At 37.5% G+C, this 16,633-nt stretch overlaps 1 protein-coding gene across 1 annotated transcript in view; it reads right to left on the minus strand.

The window, feature by feature from the left end:
- LOC118811097 overlaps positions 1–12,888 on the minus strand; it is a 32,685-nt gene extending 19,797 nt beyond the window's left edge. The window contains 8 exon segments of the mRNA XM_036575306.1: positions 67–168; positions 303–521; positions 672–793; positions 796–975; positions 1,260–1,635; positions 1,752–2,343; positions 12,613–12,717; positions 12,812–12,888. Of these exon segments, the coding sequence (XP_036431199.1) occupies positions 67–168; positions 303–521; positions 672–793; positions 796–975; positions 1,260–1,635; positions 1,752–2,343; positions 12,613–12,698 (1,677 nt within the window). The 5' untranslated portion in view covers positions 12,699–12,717; positions 12,812–12,888.
- Positions 12,889–16,633: the final 3,745 nt, after the last annotated feature.

Raw genomic sequence — 16,633 nt, forward strand, 5'->3', positions numbered from 1 at the left:
AGAATTTTAGTTTCAGCTTATAGAAAAAGACACATGCATGTACCTATACAATAATGAGGGCCAAACCTGATGATAGGGTACCACAGTGATGACTTTGTTGCAGATGGTTAGATTTTGACATTTAGAAAGGGCTTCAGCATCCTCCTTTTTCAACATATGCAGAAAGGCCTAAAGACAAAATAACAAAAGAAGTAGATGTCTCCTTTTGTTATGACCTATAATTTTTGAGCTAGCCAGAGAAGATTAACAAATCGCATACTTAATTTAAACATATACACAAACAAACAGCAAAATTTCCACACCAACACTTGTGACTGCTTGTCTAGCTGTGGAAAAAACACAAGCTCCTTTATTACTCCAAAGGGTGCCAAACTTCGACAGACATCCTGGTACTTTGCTTCAGCAGGGATGCCCAACAGACCCAGATGAGCTTTATTTAGGCAGCTTTTTGAGGACTGGGGCATAACTGACACCCACGGTTCCTTTGTCTTTTTGATGATGTTCTTTGTCTTTTGCAGTACCTTAATGACAGACAGAGAAAGAACAGACAGAGGCTCTGTTAGATAACTCAACGAAAAAGAGTACCTAGATGATAAATGGTTCTGAAAGATTTCCAGCATCACAAACTTTAATCTGTTTTTGGAATGCCTTGTTATATCTTTGAAACTCACATTTTGTGCTGATGTTTGCTGGGGTGTATGTAAGGAAGTTGAAGAAGAAGCATGATGATCATCTTTTTTCAGTATTTTGAATGAGGGATATCTGCAGTGTGAGTGACTAACAGACAAACAGCCATTCCTTTCCTTAAAATTTCCCTCTTCTGCTTTAGGTCTGGAGATGGAACGTGTCCCTTCTTGGTGCTTTTTGAAGATTTATTTGAGCAAGATGATGATGGGAAAGAAAAGCACCACCATTCTGCTTGATGATGTCCACATGCACATTCTTCAGACTTTTCCTGACAGAAATTATTTGTACCTTTAAGCAAAACATCAACAAGTGTTTGGAGTCATGGGGTGCTCTCAACTAGTCAAATAAATGTGTCCTTTTCTAGTAAACTGTCCTTGGCCTAGTTTGAAAAAGTTCAAATCAAACAGCTCACATAGGAAACGTCTACGCACATAAGATTTTCACTCACTTTCCAGCTGTGTATATGTGATGTGACAATAAACGTGATTTGATTTGATTGAAGATTCATTGCAGAGGTTACAATTAGTATGTGATTAACTGTGAAGTCACAGGTAAGTCTAGTGATTTCTTACTTGAGAAATCTCTTGTTCTTTTTGAAGATCTGTATTCAGAAGAGGAGCCTCCATGTATAAGATCAGAAGGGCTGTATCTTTCAGAGTTGTCTGGGCTTTGTGAGCACCTCTTATGGCTAAGTGGTGGAGGGCTGGGAGACCAGGAGGGTGAGGGTGATATAGACTGTGATGGAGAATGGTGTTCATGCCATTCACTCTGACTTTTATCTCTGTATGCCCAAGACTGATTAGTCTTCTTTGAGCATGCTAAACCTCTTGGTGACTTCCTCCACTCAGACTTCCTTCTTGATTGACCATATTCAAAGACTTTTCCTGATGTATATCTTGAGGGTGCAGCAACAGAGGCAATTCTTGTAGGCTTGTGCTGGTGAACATACTGTATAATCGAGGAAAAAGTCTTAGATGTCAGTTGGGTATCTGGCTTGTGGCCAGGAATACTGCATTATGCCTGAATAATTGGAGATGAGTAGATCAGGCTTTGGCTGTGCCTACCTGGGTTGCAGGGGAGAGCATGGCAGAACTTGTCAGAGTGTGTGTTTTTTGGCTTTCTTGTTGGTGGTTGCAGCTGACTGTGGCAAGTGGTGCTTCATGAAAATCAGCCTGTACCTTTTTATCTTTGCCTAAACAAGAACCTAGTGTCTGCTCCTGCTCCTGAGGTGCACCCATCACCCCAGTACCATTCTGATGCTTGGTGTTAGCTGTCTCCAGCTTATCTGCAGATACTAAAGGGAAGATGCCTGTAGACATCTGTTGATAGATTGTGTCTGATGCAAGGTTACTGGGAGCATGTGAAGTCTTTGGCAGTGGGTATGAAGCAGCTCTTGGTGGCTGGCAGAGGGACAAAGGCGCTGCATTTTGTGACAGATATGTGTGTAAAATACTGGGGAGAAGGGGATTACAATAGCCACTGTGGTCACCAACAGCAATGTTATTTAACTGGTTTAGGACCAGTTGAGCTTCAAGCTGAGCTAGCCCCAAAAGGGCAGCCTGTGTTGGTGCAAACAGCTGAGGACAACTGAACAAAGCACTGTTTAAGTGTGGTGAAGGTGCCAACATGAAATTTATGCCAAAGGGAAGTGCAAAGCTGGGGAGAGAAGAATGAAACAGTAGGCATATTAGTTTTTGAAACAAGTTTGAGATTTGTTGTATTTTATGGCTAAAACAAATATTAAGCAATATTTAATTAATTTAATAATTAAACTGTTTAAAAACAGAAAAAAAAAAACATTCTCAGAACTAATAAATGTCCCACTTGTATGTACCCATACACTTTCAAGCACAAACAAATATTTGTATATCAAGCTAAATACTAGCTTGTCCCTTGTAGCATGCAGTTGGCCAAGTAGTGGTAATACAAAAAGCTTTACTAAACAGACGCACAGATAATAGAGAGGTATAGAGTAGAGTAAGTACCTTTGCTCCAGTGCATTCATTTGTTTTTATATTAGTTGTTAAATTTAATAATAAGTCTTTTGTTATCATGTGGTAGAAGAACTAGTAAATATATAAGTACTATATTGTGGTGGCTGCCACTTGCTCCCGTTCACAGACGGGGCTTTAGAGGCATGCCATGCAGAGCTGTGCAATGTGTTAGTTTAGAGTGAGTGTGCATTTACCGTAGAGTGAAGAGCTATGGCTAGTAGTGACCTTGCCTTCTATCTCTGGCTGTATCATGTGCTTTTTCTGCTGGTTTTAATAAATAGCACTTCTCGTAGCAGAAATCGTGATACTTCCCAGGTCTTCTTCTTCACCAAGATGCTACAATATATTTGTGTATTAAATACTAGGTATTGAAAGGTGTTGCTGGCATCACATTCAAATTGGGCATATATTTTTCAAAAACCAATAAAATATTCTCAGTTTTAACTTTTGATATGTTGCTTTTTGTACTATTTTCAATTGGGAAAAGGATTTAAATGATTGCACATCATTGCATTCTGTTTTTATTTACATTTTGCACAGTGTCCCAACATTTTTGGAAACAGGGTTATACCTGGAGTAACACAAAACCCACCACCATCACATCAGTTTCAACACATCAAAAAGTTATCTTTTAGCACTTGGCATCATGCATATGTAACATGATAATACCCAGTTAATGTTATTGGTTAGTTGGCTATCGTTAGTTAAATTGCAGATTCCTCTGGCTGACCTAGAATAGCAGGAGGCAATAGGCTGTCAAGGCTGTGATGTGAGTTTGCACAAAGAGCACTGCATCTTTTCCAGAACGGTTCCTGGTTTTTGTCTCTTCCTTGGAGTTACCACACTGATATCAGAAGTGGGATGAGTTAAGCTGTGGCAGGCAAGAAGAAGCAAAGACAGAGCCTCCAAAAATGGAAGACGAGGATGGACAGGAACATGGACAGAACATGATGCTATCATCACAGCCATTGCAAGCTAGAGTCATACACTTGGTCTAGGTGGATGTCAGCTTATGCATCCATGAACACTGCTTGCAGTGGGACTGTTTGGCGAAACATGATGGACTACAGCCTGAGAGAGAGCATGTTGAGGACTGTAAGTGGACCATCAGTGGGTACTTCTGGGTTGCCTAAAGGCTAAGATTTTAATGGCCCTATAGTGTGTACATGAAGTTGTTTGTGAACAGTAGCCACCGGAAGTTTCTGGGAGATTTTGCCCCTGTTGGGGTCACTTCAGGTGGAGACCCTGGACGAAACCAGAAAGGGAGGAAGGGAGCAATGGTAGGCCACCCGTTCATCTCCAGCACTTTGTGTTAGAGTAACAAGTAAAATGATTTGGGTTAACAATGCAATGGGATCACTTTGTCAGCTAACCCTATTTGGTGACTGCACTGAGCATGTTTTCAGATTTGGCTTATTTGCAAACCCATAACTGTTTGCTAAAGTATGGGAATAGCAAGGCACATTCTTTTGCGTTTGCTTTTTTGCACCAAAGACATTTGTGTTTGAGATCAAAAGATGAATATGACATGATAGATCATAATTTCACTTTGTATTTTAACCTACCCATTTTAAAATAAGCAAAAATATTGTAACATGTGACTGACATGTGTTTTTTGTTTCCCAGATGAGTCCTGTTAGATTGATTGTTTAAAAAATTAATAGCTCAGAATGTCTATTCTTGGTTTGTGCCCTGGGTTTCACCTGTGAAGGTTGCATTTGTTCTTAAAAAGGATAAAACAAGATGATCAGAGAGCTGTCTATAAGAGAATAGCAATCCATTTTGAAACTGAGAAAAGAGAGATAATTGATTATAGCCAATGTACAAGCACTGGTCATAACCAATACAACAATTTGGAATGTCCTGAAAAAGAAAGAAACCTCTGGTGTACTAACAACTACAAATCAAACAGGCTGATCAGGAAAAACAACAGCAGTTAAAGACAGAAACATTGTGAGAGCTGTGAAGAAAAACCCAAAAACAACAGTCAGTGACAACATCAACAACCTCCACAGGGCAGGAGTGAAAGTACCGCAGTCCACCATTTGAAGAAGACTTTAAAAGCATAAGTATAGTGGCCATACCACAAGATGCTCATGATCTGCTCATGATCCAAAATATAGAAGCTTATTGGTCAAACATGGTGGAGGTAGTGTCATGGCTTGTGCAAAAAAATGAATTAAGACATCTAGAGAAACATTCTGCCTGCCAACTTACAGAGAAATGCATCCAACCTAAGGCAATGACCCAAAACACATTGCCAACACACAAAACTTAACATAATGCTATTTGCACACCTGTGCAGATGTTAAATTTCAGCAAATATTCATATCATTCTGCACTTTTCTGTGTATAATAATTTTTATAGTCATTGCGCCTTCATATGCATAGGTATCTGCATATGTACAGATATTTACACTTCTCTTTAGCCCCACCTTGGTTCTTTATTATTCATTATTCTTTATTCTTTTTATTGTGTTTTTATTTTATTTTCCTTTAGCTAAATATTTGTTAACAATCTGTTTGCTTGTCTGGTCTGTTTAGTATATTACATCATACATGTGTGCACTCACCAAGACAAATTCCTTGTATGTGTAACATACTTTGTGAAATAAAGTGATTGTAATTCTGATTCTAGTTCTGATATCACCTTTTGATCTCAAACTCAAATGTCTTCAGTGTATAGCAAAAACAAGAGTTTGCCTTGCCATTCCACTACTTTCAGAGGAGACTTTACCTATGTCAGTGTGGTACTAACCACTGAATTTGGTGATGTCTGCTGAGGGAAGGTGCAACTCCTAAAAATGCATTTGTACTTGTGGAACAGCAACACACAGTGTTTCGCGTTATGTTTGCCTGTGTGTACACATGTAAATAAACTCTGTATTGACACTGTATGTAAAATATGCTGGCAAAAAAGACCTTTAGGTGAAGACAAATTCAAATAGTAGAAACATCATATCACATTTTAGAATGAAAAATTGAGTTCAGATATGTTGCATTTGCACCATTTGCCAGCACCAAATCGCAAGGTTTACCCGAACAGCTTGTGTTCTAAATCTCTTACTAAATGATCAGATGACACATCCGAGCTACATTTATGGTCTTAGTGAAGGCAGTGATAAAAAGGGAATTCTGGAGGAGGGGGAGTCTAATTCTCAATTACACACTCAAGTTAAATGGCAGACCATGAGCAGGACCCCTGACCTATGGAGCAAGAGTCAGGGTCCTGTGCTCTCAATTTAGGCCCAAATTTTTATTACACACTTTTATAACCTAAGAATAGCTCAACCAGTTTGCACTGAAGTCCCTGTAGTTACTGAATAATAAGCCTTAGTAGGCAATGTGCCAGGATTTTAAGGGGTTAACATGTTTTTGCAGTGGCCTTCCCTCTAAGTGAATAAGTGGACTCAAGCCATCCCCAAAAATGCCCTCCACAGCATAACAGAGCCACCAGACCCACTCACTGTAGAGGTCAAGCATTTGGTATTCCACCATTCTCTTGGTGTACGCTACACATGCACTTGTGGAGAACCTGGTAATAGATGAGCCTCAGGCTCAGCGCTGATGCACAAAATCCTTCTATTCTGATCTTGGATCTTATTGGATCTTAGTGCAACTTTTGATACCATTGATCGCAAGATTCTAATTCACCTTCTTGAATATTGGGTCGGCCTCTCAGGCACAGTTTTAGAATAGTTTTATTCATATTTAGTTAATAGACAGTTCATGGTTTCAATGAGAAATCACCAAAAAATGTATATTTCTTGTGGAGCCCCACAAGGTTCAGTTTTAGGACTTTGATTTTCTCTTTGTGCATGTTACCTCTAGGTGATGTCTTTAGGAAACACAACATCAATTTTCATAGTTATGCTGATGACACACAATTATACATTTCCATTTCTTCTGATAATCAAGAATCAAGACTGTAGACAGGCTTACCAGCTGTGTGTCTGAAATTTCTCACAAAATGTTCTACATTTTGTAAAAACTGAAATACTGATCCTCGGCACTAAGACTCAGTAAAAGCCGCTTTATCCTGCATGTAAACACAGTCACTAAAGTATCGCTAAAGTTCTGCCTTTTCTTTCTCAGAGCAATGCAGAGAAACTTGTTCATGCATTTGTTACAAGCAGAGTTGATTACTGTAACGCTCTTCTTACTGGACTCCCTAAGAAAACAATACATCCTCTACAATTCACACAAAATGTGGCAGCACACATCCTAACAGAAACAAAACAGAAAGGCTACCTGTATCTTTTAGGATAGATTTTAAAGTTCTGCTACTAGTTTTTAAAGCTCTGAATTACCTTAAAGCACAGCTTACATCAGAGTGTGTCTGTCTGTTTATGTTCCAGCATGAAATCTGCGGATACTGACCATCTGAAAATATCTTCTGTAAAATAGAAATGCGGGGAGACACTTTCAGGTATTATGCTTCTAAACTGTAGAACGTAATTTGACCTTTTATTAGACAGTCAAACTCAGTGCACCTCTTAAGAAACATCTAAACACATATCTCTTTAACTTAGCGTTTAATTAATACAATTTCTCTTGGTTTTTATCTTTTTAATTAGATCTGCATCAATTTCTAAAGCATTTTGAGCTGCCACCAGCATGAAAAATACTAAATAAATAAAGATTGTTATTATGATGATGATGATGATGATGATGATTATTATTATTATTATTATTAGTATTATTATTATTATTATTGTTGTTGTTGTTGTTGTTGTTGTTGTTAAATCTTGGTAGGTGTGGATGAACTGTTCACCGTTTGACTACATCCTGCACTGGCATTCTCAGTCACATGAGGAAAAAATACTGAAAGTGTTTCACAGTGTAGGCTAGAGTGTCACAGTCTTTCTAGAGGCATGATATACAAGGTTCGTAATTTCGAGCACATGCATCTAGTGGTGAGGTAATAAACTATTTTGATTCATGTTCTTCCACCATGTTGTCTACATTCCTCAGAGGCACTACATGAAGAGGCATGCAGCGTTTTGGCTGTCAGAGAAGGGCATTTCATTAAATAAAATACTGTGGAGGTTGGAGAGCATATTTGAAGTAATTGCCAGAAATCAAATCTGGGAATTCACAGAAAAGGTCAAAGGCTACATACTAAATTTCACAAGTCATGAGTTGAAATTTTAAGCCAAGTCTCCGTTACAGTTAACTTCTGCAACGAGGCTACGATGGGACATGATGTTCTTAAAAAGTCACAGGCCACTCCCAGATCAGTGTGATCAAATGTGATCTTGTGCTCTGTCATCTGGGTCTGGGTATCAGGTACTCCAGGGTCAATGATACTGTAGTTGGCATGGTGGTGGAGGGTGGGGGGGGGCAATATTAGCAGTGTACTAATTCCAACACTTCAGTTGGTTCAGAAGCTTCAACTAAAGAGCGATCATCCAAAAAACTTGAAAATTATTTAGTTTGTTGATCAATCATAAATCATAGCAATGTTTTTACTTGTTTGCCTTTGCATAATTTCTCTGATTTAGATATCTCTTCTTAAGTAGCTAGCACTTTTGGTATCTTCTAATTGAACACTTCACATGTAGAGTTCATATGCAATTATATCAGGTTTTCTACTTGATTCATTCCTTTAGTGAGAATCTGAATGTTAACCAGTACTTTCAGTCTTATTTATTGTCTCTTTAATCTCAATTTTGCTCAGTTTAAAAATGCTACCTTTACTTTAACCCTTTAATAGGCCCAACATTTTATTACACTCTTCTATAACCTAAGAACAGTCCATGTAGTTACTGAATAATAAGTCATACCATGTAAGTATAATAATAAGCTTTTGTAATGTACATGTAATGGGATTTTAAAGGGTTAATTTCCTACACTCTTAAAAATGAAGCTGCCAGAAAAGATTAAATGCATGAACCACTGTTTGTTTCCCTACAGAACACTTCACCAAATGGTTCTGAGATATATCACTGTGTACAACCCCATATCTAAAAAAGTTGGGACGCTGTGCAAAATGTAAATAAAAACAAAATGCAATAATGTGTCAATATATCAAATGTTGAAACTGAGAAATGTTATTGTTTATTGAAAAATATTTGCCCATTTTGAATTTGATGCCAACAACATGTTCCATAAAAGTTGGGACAGGGGCAACAAAAGGCTGGTAAAGTTGTGTAATGCTAAAAACACATGGTGGTTGATGGCAACAGATCAGTAATATGATAAATATAAAAAGATATATGATAAGTAATATGATATGTATAAAAAGAGCATCCCAGAGATGCTGAGTCTTTCAGAAGTATAGATGAGGAGGGGTTCACCACTCTGTGAAAGACTGCACAAGCAAATAGTGCAACAATTCAAAAATAACATTTTTCAACATAAAATGGTAGAACTTTTGCTTTTCATCATCTACAGTAAATAGCATCATTAAAAGAATTGAAAGAATCTGGAGAAATCTCTGTATGCAACGGATAAGGCCAAAAACAGTATTGGCTGGCTATGATCTTTGGGCCCTCAGGCAGCACTGCATTAAAAACAGACATGATTCTGTAGTGGAACACTTCTGAAAACCACTTCTGTCTGTGAAAACAGTTCATTGCTGTTTCCACAAATGCAAGTTAAAACTCTAAAATGCAAAGAAGAAACTGTACATAAACAGGATCCAGAAACGCTGCCACCTTCTCTGGGCCTGAGCTCATTTAAAATGGACTGATGGGAAGTGGAAAAGTGTCCTGTGGTCTGATGAATCAACATTTGACGTGCATATCTGTGAAGGCACCATTAATGCAGAACAATATATACATGTGTTGGCAACATATGCTGCCATCCAGACAACGTCTTTTTCAGGAAAGGCCTTGTTTATTTCAGCCAGATGATGCCAAACTGCATTCTGCATGTATTACAACAGCATTGCTCCATATTAAAAAAAGAGTCTGTGTGTTAGACTGGCCTGCCTGCAGTCCAGACCTGTCACCCACTGATATCATTTGGCGCATTATGAAATGAAAAATACGAGAAAAGAGACGCCCAATTGATGAGCAGCTGAAATCCTTGATCAAGCAAGAATGTGAAAATGTGTCTCCTCAGTTCCCAAACACTTGCAGAGTGTTGTTAAAGAAGAGGTGATGAAACACAGTGGTAAACATGCCCCCGTCCAAACATTTTTGGAACGTGTTGTTGGCTTCAAAATGGGCACATACTTTTCAAAAAACAATCACATTTTTCAGTTTCAACATTTTATATGTTGTCTTTGTTGTATTTTCCTTTAAAAATATGGTTTACATGATTTTCACGTCATTGCATCCTATTTTTTTTTACATTTTGCACAGTGTCCCAACCCCACATCTCACTCCCTGGGAGGATCTACCTTACTAAATGTTACATTACATTGTATGCTCCAACACACTTGATTCAACTAATGGAGAAGCTCTGCATTGCTGTTGCCCTCCAGGTCTAGATATTTCAAGACATTCTTACATTGTGATATTAACTTTAAAGCAGCGCATTTATACACCTCATACAGGGAATGTAATTGTGTTTGTATTTGCTGTCAAAGACTGACTGATTCATCACCTTCAGTCTTCAGTGGGATGATTGAAGAGAGCCATTTACACAGCTACAAAACCCTGATTTATGTCTTAGTTTCATCACCTGGCATTGAAATGGGCACACAACATGTCACTCATTTATCTAAATCATAGCATCAATTTAAATGATGTTTGCTTGTTTTGTCACATTGGCCACCATGTAATCTTATTTATTTATTTTATTTTGTATCTTGTATCCATGGTACATGATCTCTAAAGAATATGCTCCATGACATTGTTTAAATGACATATGTACTTTTGTACTAATCTGACTAATCTGACGATCCCTGCCCAAATATTGATCTGATTTCCTTTGAAACAAACAGTAACACTTGTCAGATATCTCCAAGAATCAGTGTGCAGAAAAGTGACCAAAGCAATGCCACTGATATTGGTCAAGAAAGAGTCAAGGTTTTCTCAAAAATGCTCGCTCTGTGCACTAATAAACACTTGTGATGCTGGTAAAATAACAGCCATTTGTTTCTGGATAGTTTTACAGAACATGTTCCAAAATGACCTGGAATTCATTATTTTGCCATTAACTTCCTTTTAAAGTGTTTTCCTTCTCCTGTAAAGGTACCTTTTTGGAGATAAAAGTTTTGTTCTGACTGCAATGATATACTGGAATAAGTTTTAGATACTGTTTTTAAGTCTAGTTTTCACTGCCCTTGTCTTCTCACTGAGACTTTATTTTTATGGTCCATGTAGTTGCTTTGTAGATACTCAGTCTGCCTTTAACTAACATACAACTAAACATTTAGTCTGTCTTTAACTAACATACAGCTGAACATTTATTACATGCAACTGAACTTGAAGTTGAGTGTAAAAAGTTCTATTAAATGTAACCCAAAGCGCAGACCTAGTCTTTACCTTACCTTCAACACAAAACTTACACCTACTCCAAAACCTAACCCTAACCATAATGTTGTTGATAATCAACTGAGCATCACCAGAGAGTTTCTTAATCATTTAAGGATGTATAGATCATCTATAGGGGACCATCAAAATAAAGTATGACCAGTTTCTCTATCTCTCTACCATCAATAAATGACTGAAAACGTTAACGACTAGGGTAAGTAAAGAACAAAATTCAAAGCCAGCACATAGCCTCCCATTCAGGGTCACTGGGGGATTTTAAAAAATAAGTGCATCAGATGACCATACTGCCTCACCAACCAGTGCTGGACCATGCAACCAAATCATAAACTTGCATTTGATTTGCTATCCTGCACTAGGGACTACATTTGACAGCTTAAAGGTTGTCTCGTAAATAATCCCCACTGCCACAGCTACAATATTTATCTGCACATATGTTCATAAGCTTAAATCAAAGAGCACCTTCACTGCATCTGTTTGTAGTGAATCCTCAGATAGTGGTGTTAAGATGAGAGGTTTATAAACACTCAGCCAACGCTTTATGAATACATTATTTAATGTTTATATATATGCTATTAAGTTTCTATGTAGGTAGCTTTTACATACAGTGTTACTGAATAACACAACATACAGGCATTTTATTCATCAGTTATTCATCAAAGTTTTACTACACACTTATATAACTTAAGAGGAGCTTAGCCATTTTGCATTGAAGTACCTGTAGTTACTAAATAATAAGCCCTAGTATGTAATAAACCTGGGATTTTAAGGGGTTAAAGATAGTAAACAAACAAAACAAAACATAGTAACTATGAAATACTACCATTCCAATAATGTACATGTGATGATGTTGATATACATTAAAACTCTACTGACAGAAGATGAGGTCGATTTTATTACTTTCAATAGTTATAGATATGATTAGGACACTAAATCAGCTCAAAATGACCTTAACCTCAACACAAAATCTCTGGCATAAGAACACAGAATTGATCACCTCTCTATTAATCTCGAAAATCATGTATTTATTAATTTGAGCCAGTGAACTGCACCTATTTTTCATTCTGCGAACAAACAATGGGGACATGACGCGCATAAAACAGTGATGACGAGTGTGATCCATGAGAGCTGTGCTTGCTAACAGCTGTCTGCACCAAATAAAAAAACTTTTCGGTTTAAGATGAATTGCTAAGCACCACTTAGTTCATAACACATGCCGCAATGCTGAGGATAAACTGACAAACAGTGCTGACAAACTTATAGCTCTTAAATATGTGCATATTAATGTAAAAATTCAGGGTCCATTCCAATTAAAGACTCTGAAAACTGCTTACTTCATATCGTGTGTTTTAGATTTACAACAGTATGTAGTTGTAGGAATATACAAGCAGTTTTTTTCCATTATAATTTCTCTGTTTTTACAGCATGCACTATGCCTGAAAATGACTCTGGTAAGGTGCTGACTTTTTCTCTTCATCCTTACTCACTTGCTTCCTGCTTTGGGTAAAGTGCTGCAGGACATTCCTTTCCAGTGGCCCATTCTCTGGGGCTTGGTCTTCTTATTAGCCTTCATTCCTGGTCAGCATGGGAATCTGAAAATCAAGATTTAGGTTCAAGAATCGAACAAACCTTACTTCAGGTCATTGTCTTGGTCATCAGTAGTTATGGCAAGAAAAGCACACTCACTACATTTGCCTGTAAGTGTAACTATATCCAGACTGTAGATACTTCTAGTGTGACTTATCACTCATCTCTCATCTAATTCATCCCTCTCTTATTCTGCCCACTCAGGCTGGGGCACTGGGGTGCTTGCATGTTTTCCCTTGTTTAGTTCCAAGGACAGCCTTGTACAGCCCCCCCACCCCCAAAAAATGCTTATAATAAAACCAACAGAAAACATATATACTATCTATTTACATATTTACCTAAATGTACTGTCCTGGAACATCACAGTCATTTGTTTCTCACAGGAACTGTGTTTGCCAGTTTGTTCTCTCTCTCCCTTCCCCTGCCCGTCCTCTCCATTTCTCTCACTTCGTACAGGAATCTTTAGTTTGGAGGGGGGGTTTGGAAGCAACAATCTGGTGGAGTCATTCAGCCTTATACTGACCCCATGTGCACTTGGCCACACTCTCTACTAAGGACAGACGGACATGGGTCAGATTACCAGGAAGTCCTGACTGAGTGATCCAAACCACAGTGGTGGCACTGCATCATGCTCCAGGCCATCCAATACAGGAATTTGCTTTGCACATTGAGGAACGAGGGGGAGAGTTACTGAGTTAAGCAAACAGCAGCTGTGCTTTTCTACTTTGAAAGATGGCCATTCAGCATGTCATTTAGTTCCCCTACTAATAATGTCTACTTCTGTAACATGTTTACTAAATTATCCATTACCTAATACTGTGGAGGTTAAAGGACTCATTCTGTCAAAAATCATCAGTTTATATAACTTACCCCAGATGCAGTCAATCTGCCAAGACATGCTTGGTGTCCAAGTTTAGTGCTACTTTAGTTTAGCTACAAAGCTAATGTTTTTAAACACTTGCAGTCAATAGTCACCTGAATCTTTTCTATAAGCACATCCCAAAAACTTCTCTTAACCAGAAAACACCATGGAAGAGTTGAAGGTAACAAAGGAAGAGGACAACCTGCAACAAGATGGATGGATACAATTAGAGGAATCATGAACCAGCTATTCAGAAGCCTGAAGACTCAAACAAAAGATCTGGAGAAACACTATACACATGGAAACAACTTAGCAGCACTTCATAATTATATTGGATGAGTAGATCTGAAATTGGATGATTAGGTCTGAAAATTTGTTTATTACAGAAGGATTTGATTGTCAAAATTGGTGCTAATGTTTTTGGCAAACAAAAATGCTGCAGTGTATTACAATAGCTGCGTTCCAAAGCTTAGGCTGCAGCAGGAAGGCTGCATTTCTCAGCCGCTATGTCATAGAAGGCCATTCCAAATTCAAGGGCCCTTGATATATAGCCTAGAAAAGCAACCTTTGTTCTGAGTGATTTCGAGGATGGAACAGATGTATCCTTCCAGGTGTTCGGTTACCCACTGTTCTCTGCACATTAACGACATGAAGGAAAAAAAACAGCACCATGAAAATGATTGAAAACGAAGCTGTTGGAACAGAGCTTGTTTTAATATGTATGTTGTTTGCATCCTTAAAATCGTCTTCATTACCTTATAATAAATGAAATAACTTATCATATTTTATTTATAAGTGCTCCATTTTCTCTCACCTGTTCCCTCACAAGTTTCGTGCCACAATTGCAAGAGGCAGGACCTTTCTGGTGACGTCACCACATAGCCTCGTTAGGGCTGTCCAATTTGTGGGGCCAATAGGCTACTAAGGTCTTTATAGAACCGGCCCTACCTTAGCTGCAGCCTAGGCTTTGGAACACAGCTAATATTCTACACACGGTTTGAATTTTAAAAAATTAGTGATACATCTACTATTTTTTTAGTGTCTAATGAAGCAAATTTTTATGTTAAAATTTTCCAAAATTTGTTACACATTTATTAGAACACCTTGCCTTAGTGAACATCACTAATATGATAAATAGAGCTACAATTTCCTAAGATTAAAAAAAAGACTAAATAACAAAAATGTTGCTGCTTTAGGACAGGAGTAAAACTCTTTAGGCCATGTTGTTTCGAAAGCTGGGAGCGCCACTGGTCCAGATCTGAGATCCTGAGAGCTCAGATCCTTTCTATGCTTTGCGAGCTATTATAGGCATTTTGTCCTAGGCTTTTTCAAGCTTACTGCCCCACTTTATCATTAGTGGCTTGCCAGTAAAAGGACAAAAAGGACTCTTACTGGTATAGTGTGATGTTCTTTTTCATTTTGTCATCTTTATTTATGTGGTATACATTAATAAAATTGAAATTAAAAGTGAAGTATTAGCACTATGGACACGAACAAGTGTTAATTATGACAGATGTATTTTCCAAGCTCACCCAGGCTGTCCAAACATCAACCCAGCCAGCTGGGATTTTGGTTAGGGAGTGGTTTTACAAGTTTAAAGTGTCAGCTCACACTCATTCCGACCAGGAGAGAAATTTTGCAAGTGCCCTTATCCTACCATTGTGTAATTTGTATGCTTTGCAAACTGTTCTAAGAAGCAGCACATCTCCAGAAAGAAGAAGGAGACAAGAAGGCCACTCACTCCCAACTGGAGGAAGGTCAGAAGGTCAGATTTTGGCATAATTCATTTTAGTGTTACTGTTCCATATTGCCTTACTGTGTATAGTTTATTATTTTGCAAAATTTAAGAGAATGATACGCTGGCAAAAAAGAGTCAAAAATTCAAAGTCAAAGTTAAAAATTCATTTTCAAAGTCAGAAAGTCAGTCTTGGATCACTGATGAATTAAAGATTTAAGTATATGGTTATTTTTACTTAAAAGGCTCATTTCAATATGCGTCATTTGTCACAAAGACTGCTTTTTTGTGTATGTGTCAGAAATGGGTCATGACTTTTTCTAGAAAAAGCAGCCTTTATGACAACTGAGTCTTGTTGGAATAAGCCTTATTATATTTCTGTAGGTTTTTATCAGTCATAAAAGGCTAATGTAATTGTGATGTTGCCTGTTAGTACATATTACCAAAAAATTCATAGTAATCAAGTAAATAATTCATAGTTGTTACTGAGCAATAAGTTATAGGATAAACCGCTGAATAAGCCTGTACTTTAAGGGGTTAATTTAAGAGTCAAGTAATTGATTTTAAATGTATTTAGCAATTATTTTTACTGAGAAATTTGTTGTACTAAGTGAAATTTTTAACATTTTCAGAACTTTGATATTGCCTCCCCCATAATACCAGTTGTTGCTTCATTAGCAATAATTTGAGCATTAGATTGTAAAATAAGCTGTAAAACATTACCCTTTATGAGGCAAAAAACAATGACTGCTTCTGTTGGATGTTCTTTTAAAAGAAGGGAGGGCACTAACACACTAATAAGTACAAAAATTTAAAAAGTAATTCATCATTGGAACTCGCTGTTTTTCATATTTTTAATTTCAAATTTAGGTAACACTTTTTTGGATGGGCCGCTATAGGCTTTTCTTCCAGCTGACTTGCATTCTACTAATTATCTGTTACTTTTACCCTAATTTATCCAAATTCTAAATCTTGACCCAAACCTAACCTTAATACAATTAAGAATCAACTGACTTAACAGATCCAAGATGGCTATCCAAATTTTTTTTACGACAAAAGAGACACATTTTTGTTGAAAAAGTGCTTTTCAGTGCACTTTTGTTTATTCCAAAGATTATTAAAAAAAACAAGATAACATAAACACCAGCAAAACCAAAATGATGTGTTTTTTTTTTCTTTCTTTCTTTATTACAGCATTCGAACAGAATGGTAGTTGCATCTGTAAATGGCAAAAATTCATCTTCACCTCCTCAGAATTTTTTTGACTGCTATGATGAAATGTATGTTGGCAATATTCTTGCCCGCATTGCCATGTCACTCTGCT

This window comes from Colossoma macropomum, unplaced genomic scaffold (assembly GCF_904425465.1).
Source record: "Colossoma macropomum unplaced genomic scaffold, Colossoma_macropomum, whole genome shotgun sequence".
Lineage (NCBI taxonomy): Eukaryota > Metazoa > Chordata > Actinopteri > Characiformes > Serrasalmidae > Colossoma > Colossoma macropomum.